General features: G+C 36.0%; 1 protein-coding gene across 1 annotated transcript; it reads right to left on the minus strand.

The window, feature by feature from the left end:
- Positions 1 to 4,094: 4,094 nt before the first annotated feature.
- Positions 4,095 to 23,210, minus strand: gucy1b1 (guanylate cyclase 1 soluble subunit beta 1). The gene is made up of 13 exons (XM_041983388.1): positions 23,080 to 23,210; positions 22,700 to 22,773; positions 21,240 to 21,340; positions 21,017 to 21,135; positions 17,799 to 17,996; positions 16,511 to 16,741; positions 16,226 to 16,342; positions 13,869 to 14,002; positions 9,116 to 9,313; positions 7,354 to 7,591; positions 6,514 to 6,654; positions 4,820 to 4,974; positions 4,095 to 4,602 (listed from the first exon to the last, which is right to left on the minus strand). The coding sequence occupies exons 1-13, from the start codon at positions 23,080 to 23,082 to the stop codon at positions 4,455 to 4,457; spliced, it is 1,857 nt and encodes a 618-aa protein (XP_041839322.1). The 5' UTR covers positions 23,083 to 23,210; the 3' UTR covers positions 4,095 to 4,454.
- Positions 23,211 to 23,640: the final 430 nt, after the last annotated feature.

The following is a 23,640-nucleotide window of genomic DNA, read 5'->3' on the forward strand; positions in this document are numbered from 1 at the left end:
GAGAAGATACCTGATGAGACTCCCTAACAACACTAACTAATGAAATTAATAAAACAAGATAAATAGGCCTGAATTGGGAAAAAGATTGAACATACTACATCCTCCTCTTGGAATTAGATACAATATCTCTGAAATTTTTAGGGAACTTGTTTCTGTATGAGTTAATGAAAAATGACAGTAAATATACAAGTATGCTTATGCCCATTCCTGCCCCTGTTGTGGCCAGGCAACTAAATGTTCTGGTGGTTTAGATGTCTATTGACAATCCAGAATTCTTTCATTCATTCTTTATTTTAACGGTACATCTGTTATAATTTTGTGTTGCTATGAATGTTTTGGTTCATGGTATAAGTGCTGCTGTCTGTCTTGGTAAGGACATCCTATAAAGACATTTTAAACATCAAAAGTTTCCAGGTCAATTAAAGGTTATAGACCATTATAAAATGGCAACAGGCTGCAACAGTAGAAACACTTTTTATGGTACTATAAACTGGTGTAGGGTTAGGGTTATATAGAGATATAGATAACTGGTCATTACACACTGAATGAATTTAGACCACTCACTTTGTCTCTTGGAGCTTCTATTTGTAGAGTCTTACATAGAAAGCAAAACACTAAACTACATAATAAAACAATACTGTACACATTATTCCCAGCGGAGCGTTGACCAGAGCATCACCATGCCTCGGCTAAGTTGCTGTCTTCTACAGTGCACCCAACTGTTTTTAACCCAAAAAGCATAGGACTGCATCTAAAAATAACTGTTCCCCTTCTTGTTTAAAGATAGACTGATGTCCTAATATTCATATAAATAATACATATTTTAATTTTAGTCTGCATTAGTATTTCAGAAATGTTGTCACTTTACTTAACTGTACCATGAATCATTGTATAGTATATTTCACACTGTAATTCATTCTGAAATCTTTAACCTATTTTGGTAAGGATTAATTTATTATCTGAGGTGTTCTGGGAAAAAAATAAGTAATATATGTGGGAAAAGCTGTCTTTACGCACCAGCTAAAATCAGAACAAACTGAAATATAAATATCACCTAGAAAACTTAACCAGGACAAAACCAGGAACATGTGGCAGGAGATCAGAAAGCTCACTGGCTTCAAGGACATGCAGACACCAACAGCCTATCGAATACACTAAACCAGTTCTTTGCCCACTTTGACCAACGCAAGAGAGAGGCCTACACCTGTTCTGCTCTTCTGGCGAGAGAGGATGCCCCAATCCAGCTGCAGCAGCACCAGGTCAGAGCCACCCTGCACAGAGTCAACAAGAGGAAGGCCACTGGTCCTGACGGAGTCGCAGGACGAGCACTTACGGCATGCACAGACCAGCTAGCACCACTACATTTTACCACTGTATTCAATCTCACTTCTCCCATCTGTGGCCCACCTGTCCTAAGTCAGCCGCCATAGTTCCAGTGCCCAAGAAGTGCATAGTGAGCTGCCTGAATGTCTATTCCCCAGTTGTCCTAACCCCAATCATCACCGAATGCTTTGAAAAATGCATTTTGCCCCACATTAAAGTTGCCGTCCCTCACATGGACCTCGATCCATATCAGTTTGCATGCAGAGCAAAGAGGTCAAAAGAGGTCAAAACAGCCCTCCACACAGCTCTCACACACCTGGAAAACAGCAACACCTATGTGAGGATGCTGTTTGTGGACTTCAGTTCCGCCTTCAGTGCAGTTCAACCACATAAACTGGTTCAAAGTTAGGCAACCTGGCCAGCTCACTGTGCACGTGGATGTTGGACTTACTCAGCAACAGAAACATCAGAATGGGAGACCACACTTCCTCCACTTTCATCCTAAACACTGGTACAATGCAGGGTGTGTCCTCAGCCCCCTTCTTTCTTCCTCTTTACATATGACTGCTCCCCCATCTGCAGCAGCAACACCATCATCAAATTTGCTGATGACACCATTGTTAAAGAACTAATTGAGGACAACAATGACTCCAGCACAAAGCCAGTGAAATCATTGGAGACCCTTCACACCATGGTCTCCCTGCTTTCTGTCCCCTCCCTCCTAGGAAAAGATAGAGGGCACTCAGAGCAAAAACCCACAAACTCAAGAACAGTTTCTACCCCCAAGCTGTTAAATCCCTCCCCCCTCCAACCGCTGTCAACACACACAAACCTAACCATCTACTAAACTGATTTTCATTGTTCCTGTAACCATGACAACAAAGATCACTATCTGTCTAAGTCATGATTTAATGAGAACCAATAAAGGTTACTTGCTTTGATCAAAGTAGGTCATCGTACAGGTTAAAAGCGGGGAAAATATTAGGATAAGCTTTCCTGAGATATAGTTAATTTGGGGTCCATCAAGGTGGTCTGTGAAAGTTTTCTTAAGGGAGTTCTTCCTGTGCATGCTTGGGTTCTCTCTAGCTTCCTGTCACAGTCCAAAAATTATGCTTATTAGGTTGGAAGTGTGAGTGGTTGTTTGTCTCTCTGTGTTGGCCCTGTGATGGACTGGCAACCTGTCCAGTGTGTGTCCTGCATCTTCCCTAATAGCTGCTGGGATAGGCACCAGCCCCCACATGACCCTTCATTGGCAAAAACAGGTATAGACAATGGGTAGATGGATGACAAAGGCACTCTACTAATCAGCCCAGAAATCCTTTATATTATTTTGAACACATTTTAGATTCTTCAGATACACAATATTGTTTCACGCTATAGACATTCATTCATTTCGAGGCATTAACTTTAATGACAGATTTTTTGTAGCATAAAACTACGTAATGTTTCCCAATCATAATTTATACAATAACAGTAACACAAAATTACTTTTAAACAACTTTAAGTCCTCTTTGGGTTAGCTTTATTTTAAATTATTCATAAAACAAAAATAAAAAAAATAAATCAAAGAGGTCTGTTGACATGCTGGAGCTGTCACCATCCACAGGCTTGCAATGCTCTGATGGCCCACTAGAGGGACAACTCCACAAACTAATCAATTTTGTAGGCGAATTACAGCATCTTAGGAACACTAATGCTTTTACCCTCAGTAAGAGAGCTGGTTTAAATAATGACCCCGAATAACAATGTATCATTAATATATAATGTTTAGTTTTTAAGAGTGTCACAATTGACTGGTGGCAAAGTCAAAAGAAGAAAATCAAGTAAAACATACTTCCCCAAACATGTTTTTCTGTCAAAGCCCCCTCCTCCATAAGGAAACAAGTCAGAAAATAAGCACAGAAATGTGCTCATATAGTACAAGAGACATCTGTTGTTGGTATTACATGAAGTTTAGACTTCATAAATCTGGAAACAGGAAGGAAAAATGAAGCAGAGAAAAGTGAAACTCATCCAATACATAAAGCGTATAATGTTTTTCTGTGGTTATAAAAATGACGGAGGCACATCAGTAATTTCATCTTATTAAAGTTCAGTAAAGTTCAGAATTCAGACAGATTTCAAACAATGTAGCCTTTATCTAATAGCAAAACAATAAATACAAAGTAACAAGAAACAAAAAAGTATGTGTATATTAAACAGCCAACAGTAGACCTAAAAATAGTACTCAGCATGTTTTTTTATCATAGCAGCAGACATAAACTGGCTGAGCAGTGAGAGGCAGCCTCCAGGAAATATATAAAACTGGTGGGGATTTTTATATATGGGTCTATTTAAATAGATCAGTGACAGAAACATAATAATTAGGATATTTCTAATTAATCAAACTTAATGGTCTTTAAAAATACTTTCTGCTTCTGTTTTTATTTCTTTTAGCATAGCAGTTTTTGTGTCAAAGAGCAGATGAACAAAGTAATATAACGGTTTACAAAAAATAACTAATATCTAAATTCTCATATTTACTGAACAAAAGTGGATCTCACAAATATTATGAATACATATTTTTAGATCCATATGGTAATTTTTTATTATAGCTATTAGTTGTATTTTCACTTTTTTGTCATTATAGCTATGAAGTAAATATAATAATAAGTCTTGTCTAAAATGATTATTTTTAATGAATATAAAAAAGTTAAATGAGCTTTTTGGCCATTAACTCTGAGTGACTGCATAAATACAATACACAAAAGCTGCATCTAAAACATGTGTAATTATTTTGCTTACCAAAAGCTTTAATGACAGGCTCAAACAGCTGTTGTATATAATACACTACTTTGTTTAAAAAAAGTATCAAACCTGATTGTATTGCACTAACCTCTAATTTTCATGAAACACTAAACAATTACTTGAACATGGTGAGCTCATGACAGATCATATAAGCAGAAAACAGGAAAGCTTTAGTACAGGTTCACACACACACTGAAAAACCTTCTTTATTAAAATATCGGTATGATCTGGATAGATTATCTTATATTTCACTTATCTATTCCACCCCCACGTCAAAATGTCACAAAACAGTAGCAGGCTGAAGCGTTGATTAAAAGATTCTTAAGCATGTAAGTGTTGAATTATTAAGCTCTGACTGTGGTGGGCTCAGTGTCACTGGTCTTCCTTGAGAGAAACCACACCTTCATTGGCTCCTTCTTTCCTTTCATGGTGACGGGGCCACGATACTCCAAATGAAATTGAGGGTCTGCGTTCTCAGATGACTGCAAGCACCTAGAGAACAACATCGCTATTGACACATCATTCAGTCCTGGGAAAATTTTTGTCTCACTAGCACCTCAAATTAGCATGTCCTTACCTCACTAGACTGATTCATGTTTAAAAAGTACTTCAACTTGTCCACCATATCTACTTAATACTGCCTCTTTTTTTTTACAGCTAATATTATAATGTGTGTATGTTTCATACGAGTTGAGGTAACAGTACTCACCTGTAAGTATATTCTGAGACATTAATTTTCCCCTTTTCACCAGTCGTTTCAGTGCGACTTGTGAGGTTGACTGTATTTCCAAAAAGGCAATATCTGGGCATCCTTTGGCCAATCACCCCAGTCACCACCTCCCCCGTGTGGATCCCAATCGTGATCTGGGAAGGAAAGGAAAAAAAGAAAATAAGAAGATGATTGCACCTTATATTGGTTATCATTTCACTAAAGCAAAAAGAAATAGGACAGAAATATCCCTACTCCTACACAAGGTCTGTAGCACTGATCATTAGTTGAGGGCTGAATATTTATTGCCTAAAGCAACAATTTCAAAACCACACTAATAAAGAGCAGGGCACTCCGCATGCCAGAGAAAATCTATTGCAGAATTAAAATAAACTGGTGTAAATGTTAAATAAAGGACTTTGTGAATTATTTGTGTGATATGGACAAAGGATATATATATATATTTATATATATATATATATTTTTTTTTTAAGAAGAAGAATCTTTTTAATTTCTTTCAGTCTGTTCCCATAACTAATGCAAAATTTATGTATGGATATAAGGCTAACTTTACCAGGGATCCCTCAATGCACTTTTTTTAATGCTTTCAGGCTTTAAAATTGTAATGAACATTTCCAAAAGTAGCAGTAGCAACCCACAAACTAATATTTATACAAATGAGTAATTCAGCGCTTGTTGTCCTTGGATCATGGATATGTGGTGAGTGTCTAGGACATATGAGAATCTATTTTCAGCTACAGGATCGTGAGATGATTTGAGTGTGTTTCTGCTACAAAACCGGACCTCTTTTTCGCCAGTGTCATGTCCCAAAATAACAAACCTTTTGTTAGGCAGATGTGATTTTCCAGCGTTAATTCTCAACAGTCATTCATACAATAACAATCTACAAAGGTCAGTTAAACAAAGCTTTGCTGTTTTTTTTTTCCAGTTTTTCTGCTTATTACTTCATTACTGAAATATGTTCAGATGTGAAGATCTAATGTTTCTAGAATCATCAAAAGAGAAAAGATTTTAAAAAATAAGCCAACAGAGCTCCAGATAGCTCAGATTATCTATGCTAGAGTAACAGATGCATTGCTAAAAAGCTGCAAAAATAATTAAATATGTGGAGAAAAACAGTGTGAAAATCACGACTATATTTGCCAAACACAAACAAACTGCATCACAGAAACTATCCAACACAGAAATTAATGATATACACTGTAGATGGGGCTGAAATGCCATTTTTATCATTTGAAGAATTAATGGCAAAATACTTTAACTGGTTAGGCATGCTGTCCCGATTTGTTAAATAATAATAATAATAATAAAGGATATTTATTTATTATTTTATCTTCCTATAATTGCTTTTACTACAGTAAATCTTTCTCCTGTCATTTAAATTTCAAACAGATTCCCTGTGCACTGCAGTCTACAGTTACACTGCGTTTAGACTGGCCCTGTTGCTCCCATTCAGTCGGACCAAGTTTCAGCTACTGCCGCAAAGCTAAACATACTTTAATTCATTAATTTCACATTTATTTCTTTACCTCTATATTCTCAGAAGAGAGAAACATAAGGAGACCCAGCCATACATTTTGCAGGTATTGCTGCTTTAAAAATAAAAAAAATAAAAGCAATATACTCTCTGCATATGAAAAAAATGTTCCTGAAACTTGAGATTCATATCACACCTGTACTGGTTCATCATCCACTTTAACCTGCCCAGCGATTTCCATCATATCAAGAGCAAGGTGGCAGATCGACTTGGCGTGATGCGTGCACGGCTCCGGCAGGCCACTCACTGTCATGTACTTATCACCGACTGTTTCCACCTGTATACCAACAAACATTTTGCCATGTTTAATGTAAGTGATTTCATGATCTGAACTGCTTTGCTTTGCCCATTTTTCCTTTAGGATAATCTGTTCCCACAATACTACAAAGTGTCATGAAGCCAGAAATAAACTAAAAGACCCTGCGATCAACAGTTAAACACTTTACATCAGCTTTAAGATATTCAGGGCCTCTCTGAGTCCTGCTCAAACCTCAGGACCACCAAGCCATTCAGCCTGTTGAGTAAATATTACTTCTTTTGGTGACCCAGTGCCTGAGGCCGATTCCCTGAGAGTGCCGAGGCCTGTTTGACTTCTCAAAGTGCATTCTTGTCTGAAAGCCTGGACAATAAATCTGCCGTGTGAGGCCTATAAAATGCTACGGTCCCTCTGTAAAACTACACTGTGTTTACAAGTTAGTGCCGCTCTCATGAAAAACTCAAGTCAACTGATATAAATATTCTCCTACTGAATTGTATGCGCCTAATTGCATGACATTATTTCCCATACTGGTGCATTTAAGCTGGAGAAACAATAGAGAGGAAGGTATTTAAAAGCAATCTTGTCCTTTGTGGTCTCTTTTTTTAACAATTTAATCATCATGAGTTTGCATCAGAAATCCCTCCTTCCTTTCCCTTTACTGAAAGGAGATTACACAAATGCATGATAAACTGTGGTGGTAAAGTTCTTGCTCCCAACCTTGTATACATAAGGGTTCTTCCGAGAGTCTGTCAAGATGTCAAAACGAGTGTAAACATCATTGAGCAGGTTGACTATCTTGATGGCTCCCTCCGCTGAGGCGTGCTTGCTGCAGAAAGCATTGAATCCTACAATGCCACTAAACAGGATGGTAACATTGTCGTAGCGTTTTGCTGGGACTGGTCGTTTGTGTCTAAGCTCATTGGCAACAGATGGTGGCAGAACAGAATAGAGCAATCTGAAAGGAAGAAGAGAAACAAGGATTTAGAAGAGGGACATTGCAATAGAGCAGTGGCGTAATGGGCTGGGCTGCCAGACTGAAGTCCGTCATTTGGATCAGCATTTTATTTGTTCTCCCACCACCTTTTGGTCACTTTGCTATGCAAGCTGCTCTCAAATAGGAGGGTGGTGTTTCTATGGTAACAGTCAGTTCGTGTCTGCCTTGTTAACAGCAAAAAATCTTCCTCACTCCATCATAAAACCAGGACACATAATAAATACAGATGAAGAACACCCTTAAAATATATAATAAAATATTATAAAAAAGGAAAATAGTTTTTAATTTTATTAAAATGCCCATAAGATGTTCTATTGTTGTTGTTGTTTATTTTAAATGTTTTATGAGCATACTTTATGAGTAAAATCAGTCATCAATGTTATGGTTGGGAATTTCTGTTATGCATTGATATTTTCAGCTTGGTAATGTCAAAGATTGTGCACATCCTGCGAAGAACACTGAAAAAGCCAATCCTGAATGCTTGCTGGGTCGGGCTTTACAGTTAATTTGCATACACTGTGAAAATCTGACTAACGAAGAAGCTGTTGGAGGCTACAAGGAGAAATGAGCAAATGTTAGGTAGAGAAAATAATTAATGAGCAGAAATGACTCAGTTGATTTGCACTTATTGTAAAGATGGCAAATAGTATGTTCCGTTTCGAGCTTCAAGGGCACAAAATATAATTTGTTAATCTTCATGTTTTTTCCAAAGACTGGATTTAGTTTATTTGGAGGCTTCTTAGCATTCCATGAAATTACCAGAGGGGTTACAGGTCTGTGGTCTTCATTTTCCAATCAGCTGCTTTGCAGCTGAGTTTTGCTACTTAACTACAATACTTTCCAATTCGTTAATCATTTCTATCCTCAGTGGTATCTCTAAGTACTGCAGCTGTGTACATAGAAACCTGAGACATGGAGAACTCTATATAGATCCAATAGGAAAGTAATAGTCTTTTCCACTGTGAAGACTGGTATGCAACAGCAATTTAATAAAGACCACGCTCCACCTCTGTGATCGTCTGCTATGGCACGTTACTATGACAGATAGAAGCCAAAACTCTTTATTAAAACAGGGACTAAATTCTAGCTTAGATAAATATCAATACAGTCCAACCACAAGTGATCCTCTTGTCATGTAATGTTATTATAACTGTATTGGACTGAGACCTGCATCTTGCTGTTTCTTGAGTGTTTCTCATGTTGAGTTCAACCTTAAAAGGAAATGCTTCACCAGTCTTCTCTTTTACCTTCCTGAAGGATAGACTAATGAACAATCTTTGCCATTTTGTTTTTACAGCAGTGATGGAGGATAATGACTTTCAGTTTGACTCACAACACAGAGATAATGAACGGGCTGCTGTATGTAATTATGCATAATTTTATACACAGTTTTTCTTGATAATATACAACAGAGTTTGAGTTACTTTAGCTCTTGAGAAGTTAAAGCCACATTAACAACCTATTTTTGGATAAAAACAGTCAAACCTATCTGTCTTCTTCTTCTCATCCTCCAAGGCTCGGAGTGTGTGCTGGAGACGATCCGTTAAGATTTCCAGCTCTTGGGTCAGCTTGTACTCCTCACGAAACTGCTCACCCAGCAGCACCAAGTCCCGCGTGGCATCATGTAGTGGAATGTCACTTAGGTATAGCCCCCTCCGAGTTAGATCATCCAGGTTCATGACACTAACCACAAAAACCCAAAGCAGAATAAGAGAAAGTGGTGAACTATTTCTTCAATTTTAAAAATCTTTTTGACAGAAGTTGCTTAAAACATGAAACACTGTGAACTGGCTTGTTGTACTTGCATTTATTAGGAGAGGTATAAATTAAAAAGAGCAAAAAGGATGAAGCATTAGCAGTGAGATCATAATCCTAGCTGAGCCTCATGTCTCCAAATAAATGATAATTTTACAGGATGAGGTTAGATATTGCTCTGTATGGCTCTTCTGTGTTATGGTGAATGAGCGTGCTTCACTGTTCATGCTTGCTGGGCAGCAACCTTTTGCAAAACTACTTCAAACAGGTTTGATCTGAGAGGACAGGATCTCTTGAACTTTGCTCTCCTGTATCCAATACTTCAGTAGAAATGGCTTTTGTTCATACTGTATAAGAGCTGCAGAGGCTTGTGGAGATTGCAACTAAACCTTCAGTGTCATTACCTCATCAGTTCCTGTGTGCTATTTTCCTCTCTTGCCATGTATTAACAGTGCTCTTTATTTGTTTGTTTATTTGTTCATGAAAGCTACAGAAAAAAAACATGTTTAAGCTTTTTTGGTTAATCACTTAATTACAACTCCAATGTTAGACATCTGGATCCCAAACTGAAGATGAATATGCAAATAATTAAACATTCGGGTCCAGTCTTACAGGAACTATTAACTCATCACATTAGTGATGTTGTTGCTTTCAGTGAATTTGCTGTCTGATTAATAGTTGTTCTCCAAAACTCCAAACTTGGATTAAAACTTTTGACACACAACAAAATTGTTGCAAGTTTTTCCCAATTTCAGTGTAACTTTCTGAGTAATTCTGCTAACAAAGAGACAAACAAGCCATAAAACCACATTATGTTTTCAGCAGAAGTTGATTCTAGGGTGACATTGTTAACCTTTTAGCATAATGAATATTAGTTTTTAGTTGATTTTGGTCATTTAAAATATTTTTACTATTAATGTCAAGAAAAAAAAACCCCAAACATTTTAGTCTAGCTTTTCATCTGGGGCTTGTGTCCCTGTGCTGTTTAGTGTTGCACTAAATAGGTTCCCTTCAGTAAAAGCAGGTTTTATTAAAACAGCCTTTCTCTCCTCATTCTTTTCAAAGCATTTGCATTAGCAGCTACCTGTTGTCTTCACTCCATTTACAGAGTATGTTGTTCACCCACTTATTTACTACAGTCCTGTTTCCTGTTTGGGTTTGGCAATAATAAGAGTCTGAAATGTCCTCCTGTATGTGAGAAGAACATTGGTTGGAGGTTGTAGATGGGGTGTCATTGTTCTAATGTTGTCTGGTGATCTTTGTTCACATTGTTCTGCAGATTATATCATTCAGTTAGTTTCATTAGGTAGTATAAACAAGGGTTCAATATCATCAGAAAAACGCTTTAAAATATTGATCTGAAAGTATTGTACAATGGTGAAGACTATATGTAAGGCATGGTGTAAGTTACAATTTAAAATATGTGCATTATGCTTATGAACCCCCAAGTTTGGGCCTTACTTATAATAACAGAGATATGAGAACAGAAAATGATGCAGATATATTTAGATAATCATAGTTTTTTAAAACTTCATCGGGACTGGCTTAGACTTATGTTGGATAATATTCAGGGAGAATTACATAAAAGAAGGCCCTTACTTATACAATTACTCTGTTATTACAGTGACAATGTTGTCTTTTATTTCAAGCCAACAATTTGACAATTTGTGAAACCAAACTGGTTCAAGTCGAGTCAAATCATGAAGGTGTTAAGGCTTTTACTAAACATAAAAGATAACTGCAGTCCTAGGAAATTGACAAAAATGAGGTGAACAGAAATTTGTACTTTTGAAACGCAGGTTTTCCACTTGAGTTAACACTTAAAATTGTTGCAGTTTGTAAATATGTGGATCTCACCTCACTAATGCATGTCAGCAGAACAGGCAAGCAGGGATATTCATCAGACTCCTTTTAAATGACTGCATTTAGGCATGAAAATGACAAAAAGAATTTCGGAAACTAAGATAATAAAATGCACCAGGCAGTAAGATGGTAGTCAGTCTTGTACTTGATAGAATAGTTGCAGGTGGGCTGTCTGAATTATGATGTCAGGAACTGTCCTTGTTCAGTATTACTGGACATTGTGTCAACATGTCACAGTAATGTAATCAAGCAGAACATGGGCCATTGATTTTGGGTGAGGGTTTATGTTCAGTAGTTTATAGGTACTCTAGTAAAAATACTTTCATGATGCTTGCACACACAGGGTCATCATGTATGGACCATGAATTTTTATGTCTCAGGTCCCCTGGGGTGTGTCTGGTTACACTACAAAATAAACTGTAAAGACAACCATCCGTTTGTCTGGAGCACGTCTTCTCATCATTAATCGTAGATTTGTTGTTGCTGTTATTGAATGTTAAACCACATCACGGTGCCTCTGAATGAACACACCTTTTTTTCTTTTTAAATGTCTCAGCTGTTTCATTGCTGTGTCTCATTAAGATTTGGAGATGTTTCTCGTTAATCTGTGTAGTATAAGAGCCAGCATTGTGAGATAACTTTATTAACAGAAACACAGTAACATTTTACCAAAGCAAATTTGTGGCTTCTGTAAAATATTCAGATCAGCGAAGAAAATTTTACAATTTAGATTTAGTCTTAGCTTTCAAAAAGTGGCTATGTTGTTGGTTCATTTTCCATGTTAAATATAAAAACCACAATCATTTATTTTTCATATGTTGACCAAAATTGCAAAATACCTGTCACTATTTTCCTTTTTAAATGTTGTTCTTACATTTTAATTTTGAAACCACATGCAGAGGCTTGCAATCCAAAATCTCTTCCTCCATGTCTGGTCCTGCTGCAGCGGTACGTGTGATGTAATCGGGAAAGAGTGGATTTATTAAAATGAGACGTTTTCTGTCTGGTATTTAAGAAAGAAGAAAAAGAATCTGCATTTCAAAACCCATGCAAATGAGCAGAAAATTGTGATTTTTGAATGGGAAACTGCTCCCAAAAGACAAAGAGAAACATAGTTTGTTAGTTTTTTTTTTTTATTTTTTACTAAATGTTTTGTCGGGTTGACACGGGGAGACACCATTTGTGTTTAAATATGTTTTTGGACTTTGTACCTGGTCTTTTAATTGTTTGTTGTCTTAACTGTGTTCAGTGGTCATAGAAAAGGTTTAACTGAGCTGTTAGCTGAGATTCTGGACTTTCTGTGGATATAACATGTCTGTAGTTACATTTACAGACCTGATTTTACACTCCTAAAACCAGATGTTAACCCCTGAACTCACAGTAGCGGAGGATGCGTAACAGTCAAGCTAAGATTGCAAATTTAGAGAATTTATAGGTCAAGAAATCTGGATAATGAAGCACTAAAGGTGCATGGATGGAAGTTATTGTGCATATTGTGAATATTTCTCTCTCCTCACCATCTAGAAGCTGTGAGATTCAAATCCTGCTTTCTGTCTGTTCACCTGATGCTGATATTCATCAAATATTGTTCCTTTTGTGTTCAGAAGGAAGCAGCTTCACGGTTTTAAATTCATCCTGCTGACTTTTTACCTTTTAGTTAGTAAATACTGAAAATTTCAGCTTTCTTTGTCATAAATATTTGATTTTATATATTAAGAGATATTTAACTGTTGCTGTTTAAAGAAGAAACTGCTGCTAAATCTGTTATGTGTTTAGTGCAGGGGTCTGCAGTCTTTCCAATCCAAAGAGCCATTTTTCCCTCAGCCAGCTAAATAAAACTTGTTTAGAGCCGCAAATGTTACGAGACCTTTTGAAAAAAGACAACTTATAATTTTTGAGAAATATCTGCTAAAGGAAATTTGTTGTCATTTTTGAAGAACCACATTTTTATTTCTATTTTTAGGTTTGAAAATAAAGAAAAACTTTTGCAAAAAGAGGACAGACAGACTTTTCTTCTATGAGATGTAGATATTTGTGGGCAATTATGTACAAAAAAAAGCCCATTGTTTCCAATCTAATGACAAGAATAAATGGATTAAATAATAAATATATTACTGGTACTTTTAGAATCATTATGTTGTGGAAATTTAGAGCAATTATTCCATGAAAAAACTGAAAAATTGCTAAAAACCTGCATTCGTTATCATATCTATAAGTAAAAACATTAGTTAGTTCTTTAGCATTTTTATGAAGAGCCATTGTGGAAGGTCCTGAGAGCCACGTGCGGCTCTGGAGCCGCAGGTTGACGACCCCTGATTCAGTGTTTGTAAACCAAAATTTACTGCATTCTCTTCATATGCAGTAAGCCTTCTTTTAAAGGTAAAGGACATTTTGGACTTTGCATAACAAGCCGTGTATATATATATATATATATATATATATATATATATATATATATACGCAGAATGTTAATGTCTGACATTTCTATATTCATGAAAGCGCGATGACAATCATCAAAGCAAACCGAATTTTATATTCCATTGCATCTTCTTTGCTAAAAATGTTATTATTCTTGTGCCACGTGTAAAGGAAAACCAAAACACATGCACGGTGGGCTTACCTGGGTGAGCAAAGAAAAAGGATGTTCTCTGCCTCTGGCAAATAAATCATCTGCCCTTTCAATCTCAGACAGCTGATCTCCACCCCCGTCAGCTCATCCTCATTCTCTACAGTCTCCACATTAAGCAGTCCCTCCTGTCAGGATTACATCACAGTTATGAATATTTCATTGTGCTGTGTGTTCTTTTCTAAATCTGCTTCAAAACTGGCAACCAATTTGCTTCATTCTGGATTTTTAAATGTGCTATTTTTATTTATTTAGTTATTAATATTGATTTAAATGTTAAATTACCACCTCACCTTTGGCAAATGCTACTTTTCATAGGGAAAAAAAAGATCAGCTCTTTTCTATGTCACAACTGACACAGTGGTAATGCTTTTGAGGATCAACGTCTTTGCTATAAATATAATCTGGCTGCGCAACTCAACTCACCTCAACTTTATTTATAAGGCCCTTTAAAACAACCACAGTTAAAACAAACTGCTGTACATAAATGGACAAAGCAACACATAAAAATACAGATATACAGGTATGTGCAAGTATTCTAACAATAAATACACTATAAATTCATTTACTGTCCCTTGAGATAGAAATTTAATAAAATTTGTATTTTTGTTCTACCTTTCCTTTGTAAGTTTTCATTTAAAGCCCGACTCAATGAAAAAAATCGCTTCTCTTCCATTTTTGTTTTATCATCTAAAATCTATTTTCATTTTTCGAATCAACTACATGTCCTTTTTTCTGCTGGACATTCACAGAATTGCACTCTGCTTCATGCATGAGCTTCTTCATAAAACATTTATATTTTAATTTCTTTTCTCTGGTGCATACTGTTCTGTAAATGTCAACAATTCCATGAGTATTAGCAGTGTCAATGAATCCCACAGTCAATTTCCATGCTGCTTCTAAAAATATCTTTGAGCTCATCAATATTTAAGGGGATCTGTTATACTCATCTATAATTTTAATCTGGGACTCTGCTGGACTAGCTTTAAATAATTTAGAGTTCAAAAAGTCTTTTCTGTCTTATACTGGCTGTTTATCTAGCTCCTTAGTTGACACAGTATCAGAAATTATCTGTTTTAGCTCCTGTCCCTTTAAAGACTTCTTCCTTCCAATTAGAAGGTTTTGCAGCAGCCTCTGCTAATCCCACCCAGCATGTCTATATGGGGCCCATAAGGGTTAAATTTGGGCTGCAGACAAGGGTCCTAGGTGGGTTTGTCGGCAGTTTCCACGGTGGCCTCACCAGTGTTTGCCCATTTGGGCCTCAAATGGGTTCTGACTGGGTTCCAAATAGGGCCCATATCCACCGGCTCCCCAATGTGGGGCCCATTTTATAAAAAAAAGTTGGGCCCTATTTAACTTTGCTCTGTTTATGCCCAGGCCCAATTAACCTGTCTAGGTCCCTTATGAGGCTCATACAGCAGGCCGACATGGGTTTTGCATATGGGACCCACGTTACTAAAACCACATAGGACCTACAACAATTGCCTAGTTCAAGCCCATGCCCACTCAGTACCCACATAGACCATATTTAACCCCTGTGGGCCACATACGGACATGCTGGCTGGGGATGTTGCTCAAGTGGAAGTTATAAAAGCAAACTGTAAATCTGCTGTAAGAATTTTTATATCTTGGTTGGAAATGGCAACATCTTATACATGCCTGAACCTGAATCTTGTCTAAAGTCTGCTTTTAAGAAGTACAAACATTTGGCAACAGCAGGATTTATCTCCCTTTATTAAGGGGCCATAAAACTGAAGCATATCACAATATTTTACAAGAACATAAATTGTCCAGGAAACCTTAGTTTGACTGTTAGCTGGAACAGACTGCATGAAGAATGACGTATGACAAACTTTAACATTAGCTCTTAATTCAAATAATTGTATCCAAAACAGCCTGTTAAAAGGAAGCCAAAGCTTCTCAAAGGGATTACATGGAGACACATCAAACAACTTCATCTACTTTTATTATTGACGTTTGACATAGCACACATTGGAGCTTTAAAAAGAAGGTACCTTGACTCCTTTTGGCTCTTGAAAACATTTAACCTCTAATCTAAGATGCTCCTTTAATTCAACTGCCACTGCTGTTTAAGCTCTTAAAATTGCATAGACCTGGATGGCAAACAATTTAGATGTCAGAACATCATAGAACACAATAGTTCTCCTTTTATACGTAGTACAGTAAACACAAACCCTATCGGAAATATTCCAATAAACTTTGATTATTTTAGATTGGTGTATTTTTTTGGTTTCTATTTTAACAAACTGATTATGCTAAAAAAAAAAAAACGTATTGATGTGTTTCCATAACAACACTGAGACAACAACAAAAACATATGTCGTATCTACCTTGCTCCGTAGAACAAAGACGGTGTTGATGTGGGAAAGGATGCCATGAAAGCTGAAGTCAATGTGAGGGCGGACCAAAGAAAAAACTGAAGGGAGGATACAGGTACCAGGCTGGAGCTGTGAAACACAACAAAATCATGCAATTTTCATTCATACAGGAATTGTTACCTTGTTACTTACAGCAGAATTCACATTAACATAAAGGCTAAACAAATGCCATTGTACTATAAACTTGTGTTTCGTATTGTAAAAAACACTTTGGAATTATTAAATGCAAATACACACCTGCGGCAGGACTCTGTAAATAGCATTCCCACACTGTGTGAGCATTAGGTCCTTGTCAAACATGAGGTGAAACGGAAAGGCCTTGCAGAATGTGTAGGGGCTGATCCGAGTCTCCTGAGTGCCATTCTCCTCAAAGCCATCGAGGTCTTCGTAGAATGCCTCCTCCTCTGAGTCCTTCTCCTCAATCAGGAACTTGATGTGGTCACACTCCTCACTTTTTGGTTGGATCACCTGCACCAAGTTAAATTATCAATAGAATAATCATTAATCTACATTTAAATCACCTAATATGAAGTGAAATGTATTGCACTGAAGCACATAATTGCAGCTATGGGACAACCTTAATGAAGTATCTTAACCTTCCAACATTAATGCCATTAATATCTTGATGATAATATAATTATACTCTCCTGTCCTAGATATAGAATTAGGAGGATAATAAATGACATTCAGTGGGTTTATGGGCATAAGGCATTCTGACGTCAAGCTACTGTCTCTGCACCCTGTTGCCACAGCAACAGTGGCTAATATTTTCAGAAAATTGGGCGTCACATTTGGAGCATCTGCCATTTTCTGTTCTTTCACTCCACACACTGTTCAAAAATATTATCCTGTCTGTGCAACATGATTAGGTTTGGAAGAAAATGTCACAGATGAAATATAGAGAAGTCCATCATACAGAATATACCTGAGAAGAATAACATGCCGTAGTTATTTATGTGGATTAAAGGGTGAGATTTGTAGCCTGAAAAATTAAAATTAGACTAACTTTAATGACATAAGATGTGACAATACCTTGTTCTGTTTGTCAAAATCTAATTAGCTTGTTTGGGTTAATTCTACAGTAAACAAGCAGTGGATAACTATTTCGCATTCACCCATCATTAGACAAAGTTTAAGTAAAACCAAGAAGCAAGAATAAAACCCTCTGAACTGTCTGTCAGCTTGTAGCTAGAAACTCTATAACTTGGATCTAAAAATATCCTCTGACTCACAGTGATTAACCAAAAAGCGAGCAGCAGTTATCGCAGCCCTTCCTGTTGGGCGTTTTTTTGTTGTTTAATCTTCACATTATAACCTCTTCCATTATATTCTCAGACATTAACTATTACATTGTGATCCAAAGTATTACAGACACTTAAAGAAGTCATTGAAGGTTGTACCATAAATTAAAAGAGGTGCCAAGAAAACTTCAGGATGTCTTCATTCATCATCAGCAGCAGCAGAGTGAACCATTAGCACTGTGAGTTTCACTGTGCATAAAATAGCCAACAAAAACAAGGCTGACCTTCATCTCTATCTCTGTTCCATGGATTTGCTGAGCGACAGTTTTAATGATGCCAATCACAATATCTTGCAAGCCTTCTCTCTCTGAGTAGTAGTGAAGAATCAGATTGCTTCCTTTCTCCGCATCAGTACAACGAAACGAAGGAGCCCTCATCCCGGGATAAATGGTACCCAGATGATCGTGTAGAGCATCCAGGTTCTGAAAATTTGAATTAAAGATGAAATATGTAGCAACGATCCACAGCACAGACCTAAAGTCTGGCTGAAGCATCACAGTTTATTTGATACCAAACAACATACACGGAAGGTATACAAAAGGTGGATTGAAAAATGTAAATAGTTAAAGCAGATGAGGCTGAGATGACCTTTGATTTAGTTTTTTTTTCTCTCTCTCCAGAAAAAAAACTTACATGAATGCAACCCACTTAAATCCGTTTTTACCTGTATTTTGCAGGTTTGGATTTATTTGGTATGTAAGAGAAAACATTATCATATGTCAGGAAAACAATCCAAAATATGTGGTTATAATGAGAGTCAATAGGACCAAATTGGTCCTGAACGCGAAGAACGTCTGTCTAGTAGTAGTGAACATGGAATTATAAACATAATAATAAAAGAAAAAAAACTTTGCCAAATTTCATACAATTAGCCTTTAAACTGAACAAGATATTGAACTCAATAAACAGAAAGTACATGTTTGATCCCCAAAGGTGCCCCAAGGGTTAAGTGTAACATGTGTGACAGAGGTAAATCTGTCATTAAAGGATTCATGTTGTAATTACAAGTTAATAAAAAAAGAAACTATGAAAAAATGCAGATACTTTAAACATCTTACAGCAGCTTTAACTAACAGCTCCTACTTTGCATTTTCCCTCATAAAAGAGAGCACAAATAGAAGTAAAGTCAGATATAGCCAAGGACAAAAAGAAAAGAAAAAATTAAAACTCTTTTTCGAGTATGAGATCCCTCTAATTGCAAGGAAGAAAAAGCCAGACAGATATTATCCTGTTGATGAAATGAGAAACAAACAGGCAGCGAAGGAGTGTGTTGCTACTGCAGTGAACAAGGTGGGGCAGACGCACAGAGCTGTGGCTGACATAAAAAAAAAAGAAGTTATAAGGAAAAAAAATGAAAAGCCATATTCCTTACACAGTGAAGCTGTTTGTCCAGTCACATAGATCATAAAGCTAAATACCCCTAAATAATCTGGAGAAAAGTCACTTAAATCTTGGCTTTGCTTGAAGATAAAATCATTTACATGTCAAAATGAGGTTCTTAAAAGCACAACTAAGGTTGGATATCTTTACAATTTAAGTCGTGACTCAATTTTATGAAGTTTACAAAGAGATTTGACACAGCTGCCACATGCAGGCAATTTAGGACAATTTAATGGCATCCTCATAAAGTCCAGGCAGGTCCTTATAGTTACGGACTGATGAAGAACATCTCTATTCACTAAGGAAAAATTTATGATTTTTTTACTCTAAGTATTATTATGGCTGCAATTTTAGGTAATAAATAGAAACTAGAAAATGATCTAAATTACAAAATCTAAATAAATGATCTTACTGAATGAGATCATTTAAATTAAATTAAGAAAACTCAAATTATTTTTTTTACATCTGCTGTATCATGTACTCTAATATTTACTATGTTACTGACATCATGTTTCCTTAGATATTGGGGACTTTGTCTGGCATTTTTTTCTCGATAAGAATAATTTCAGAAGTTAAGAACAAATGACAGTGAAAATTCTTGAGATCTCTATCATCAGTATTCAGTCATAACACTTCTTTACAATACACTGAAAGATGTACTTTTAGCATTTGTTAATTATTTTAATAATTTAATTAATTTATTGTAGAACATATAAAAAAACAGAACCTTTTTTTTTTTTTTTTTTTCTTATTTATTTTGAGCGTGTGACAATACATAGTGTACAATAGTGTGAAACATAACAAGACAAATAAAAACAATATATATATATATATATATATATATATATATATATATATATATATGTATATAATCAGAAAGAAAGGAAACAAAATAATAATACAAAATAAAATAATAATGTAATACAATCCATAAATTCGCGTACTTGAATATTTGTAAATCATAAACCAAATCAATGCAATAAGCTCGAAAAGGAGTGGAAGGAAGATAAACTTATTTAATTCCACCCCATCTCCATCATTTATAGAAACAGCCCACAATATTGATTTAGAAGCATAATGATATATAATATAATATGTTTATTGTTAGTATAGAATTAATTACTAGTAGATGTAATTCAATATAATTTATTAATACTAAAAGAAAAGACAAGACAAAAAATAAATAAATAAATAAATAATAATAATAAAAAAAAAAAGACATTCCCCTTTAAACCTCACCCTCTCTGTACTTTGACCACACCCTGTGTTTATAAAGTGCTTTAAACCGCTGGATGTTTGGACTCTGCTTTTGTTCAATCCCCAGTGCGTTCCACAGTTTAATTCCACAGACAGACACACAAAAACTTTTCCTGGTGGTTCTCACCATTGGTATCCTAACTTAATCAAAGAAGGACACAGCCTTCTTTAAAAACCCAAATTCGTCCCATTTCAGGTCAAAATGTCAAAACACTAACAATGCACATGTTGATATTCCAATAAAATTACATTTTTATATATTGTGTACCCTTAATAATCAGCTCTCAACTGTTGGATTCAGATTTTGTGTCTTGTTTTTTTTTTTTTCAATGTTCTTTTTGTTTGTTTTTCTTCTCTTTTTTTAATGTTTAAATACGTAGGATCTCGTGTGCATGACATTTCTGCCACACAGTATCAACTTTGTTGATAGATTCAAGGGTGTTTTCTCTTAACTAGCTGTTTTTGTAATAAACAACCCACTTTTAAATTTAACTTCTTTTAAACAAATATTTGACATAACTGCACTGTGAAAAAAAGGATATTTTAGCCCTACAGCAGGCATATATCTATGAGCCCATGTGCAACCCGTGGCAGACAGCAGTGAGCAGCACATCTGTGAGTGAGCTGTTTGTTCTTGTGCAGCATTGTTCGTGCAGTAACTTAGACAGAGGCTGTGTTGTATATGAAAGACAAAAAGTAGTAGGCTATTCTAACTCAGTCTATGCATTTATCTAACAACATGCAAATAAAACCTAAACTAAAACCAAAAAAAACCAAAAAAAAAAAAAAATAACGGGGGGCCTACCTGCAAAAATTCACGAACATTTGAGCCCAGGACACGCAATATGGTGTCATATCCTGACTCCTGGCAAAATTCAAAAAACATCTTCCCAAACATCTGTAGGATGTCTCCTGCATCAATCTCTGAAATACAGAATAAAAAACCTTATCTATAAAGACAAATATGATGCAAACAGCAATTAACCAGTGAGTATTGGCAGTGATTCAAAAAAGCAAGTGTCACTTACTGAGAACTTTACTTGCAGCTGCGACAAGATCATATGTTTTGGCATCTTCATATATGATTCTAACAAGGAACTGACCCTCAATATCAAGCTGAGCCTCCCTCCTGAAAACAAAGGTTATGCATAACAGCATATGTTACAGCAGCAGTAAACAGTCACTCTAGGCACCTTCTCTAGTTTAAAAAAAAAAGGTAAAATTATTGATGTTTAAATGATTTACAGGTCTGACAAGCATCTAAAGTTTTTCTCACAATGTTCCGCAGCTGCAAAAACATACCAACCCTTGAAATGTTTTACAAAGAAAATAGGAATTCTGTCTTGCGTTACTTGGTTTAGAAAAAGACCAGACCAAATAAACTGATCATTAAATAACAGCTAGTTAGTTTGTTTTTCTTTTTTTTTCTTCTTCTTCTTTTTTTTCCTTTTTTCCTTTTTTGTTTGTTTTTGGTGGCTGGAGAATGACCACTTTGAAAACATTTACACAAGACAGCTGCTGCTGTGCTGTAATTTCCTTTCCTTTTTTCATGTTGGGTCAAGTCTAGGGCAGTTAGCACTATAGATGAAAAATAAACCTTGTTTAAGCCAAAAATTTCAAGATGTTGAAAAACATTAACATTATCACTAAGAGTGGAATCCTTAAGAGTAAACATGTAGACTATTTGATAAAATACCACTCTCTCTGCATGCTGAACCTCAGCTGGTTTCCAAAATGCCAGACTTTGCTGACTTTAATACATTTGAAAATCCACTCAGTAGATACACCCTATTTGGTTTGTGAGAATGTAACTACCATTTAAGACTCTGAAGTCACTTCATATATGTGTTTTCTGTCTGTGTGTGTTCACAGTGCTACATCATTTCAATTGTTCTGCTAAATTTAGTTCAACAAATCAAAATAAAGAAAGGATTCATTGTTTTTTTTCATATTATGCCAAAAATATTATGCCAAATTATTCATATTATGTATTTTGCAAGCTTGCAACAAGACCAGTAATAGTTATGCATCCTCAATTGCTGATCAAATGGCCTTTCAATCCACCAGTATCAGATAAAGGCAATCCAGAAGTTCAAAGGCAAATAGTAAAATATGTAGATATAAGGACTTGAAAGTCTAATATAAAATTAGTAGGTCCATTTGTGAACTTTTGCACATTTGGTTGGTCTTTAAACATATAGTACTTTTCATTTACCTTTCTATTTAATTAGTTTATTTGACAAGTTATTATTGTATCTATGCTGACTTATATTCTTAAAATAAGCGGTTATACATGTAAAACTGCTGCTCATTTTAACAAGAGAATGAAAAGTTGCAGTGAGAACAGAATTAAGGTTAATTATTACAGATACATTCCTGCTGCTGGCCACACTGTACAGTAGGCCTGTGTTCCACTTGATATTAAAGTGGCAACACTGTAACCCGTGAAAGCAACACGGCTGAACAGTTAACACATCCAGAAACTCACTTGATGTCTTCCCACACTTCTGGGCCGTAGTTCCTTAAAACAAGGAGCTCCAGGGCGTGATTCACAAAACCATACTGTAAATGTTCGGGACACATGATTAACACCAATATTGCTTTATGCAATCAGTTTTTCCACAAACATACAGGCCCGTGCGTCTCTATATCTTATTTCCTTCCGTTAAAATTCGCACATATTGCATGCATATTGTGTGCACCCGTTAAACTAACATTATGATTATTCGAGAAATTACAGTACTATCTCTAAATAGTGCTCTTCCAACAGGAAATGTCAAACGCAAATATTCCACGGCGCACACGAAACTGTATTTGTTCAACATGCAAAGTCAATAAAAACCATTAACGCTTGATAAATATACGTACCATGATGACCACAGCGTTTCTTCCTCTTTACTTTTTAATGAAAAATCGTTTAATAACGCGAAACCTTCATCGTTTGCTGCAGATGCTGAGTGTCTCAGTGTTCATCCCCACTAGTTTCACCCACTCGTCAACGACAGCAGAACTGTCCAATAGCAGGCCGTGAATGGTGTTACGTAAGCCAGCCTGGACCATTTAGAAGGAAGCTTTCTGTCCAAGTGATGCTGGTCAACCTGATCTACGCAGATGTAGGTTTTTGCTAACCGCTTGCATCTGAGGATCTCAGTGCTCTTCTAATTAAAAGCTACCCCGTTTCAACACATAGTAACTTGTTATAAAAAATAAATAAATAAATAAATAAACTACTGTAACTTTAATTGACAGCCAGCTGTAAGACACTTGTTTTAAAAACATTATTAATATTTGTTTCTTAGTTATTTTATATTCGTAACCTTTTTGCCACCCCATTCATTTAATAGCTTAAACCGACCCAGGCAGGCTAAATCGTTATCAAAAGCAAATCTCAATAGATTCCTCACGTTATTATTGGACATCTATTGCATG

This window comes from Melanotaenia boesemani, chromosome 4, assembly GCF_017639745.1.
Source record: "Melanotaenia boesemani isolate fMelBoe1 chromosome 4, fMelBoe1.pri, whole genome shotgun sequence".
NCBI lineage: Eukaryota > Metazoa > Chordata > Actinopteri > Atheriniformes > Melanotaeniidae > Melanotaenia > Melanotaenia boesemani.

Excerpts from the sequence above, each read along its gene's own strand:
- gucy1b1 (XM_041983388.1), bottom strand. Across the intron at positions 16,742-17,798 it reads GAACAGAGATAGAGATGAAG|GTGATCCAACCAAAAAGTGA; the intron begins GTCAGCCTTGTT and ends AACTTGGTGCAG. Across the intron at positions 14,003-16,225 it reads TCTTTGTTCTACGGAGCAAG|GAGGGACTGCTTAATGTGGA; the intron begins GTAGATACGACA and ends TAATCCTGACAG.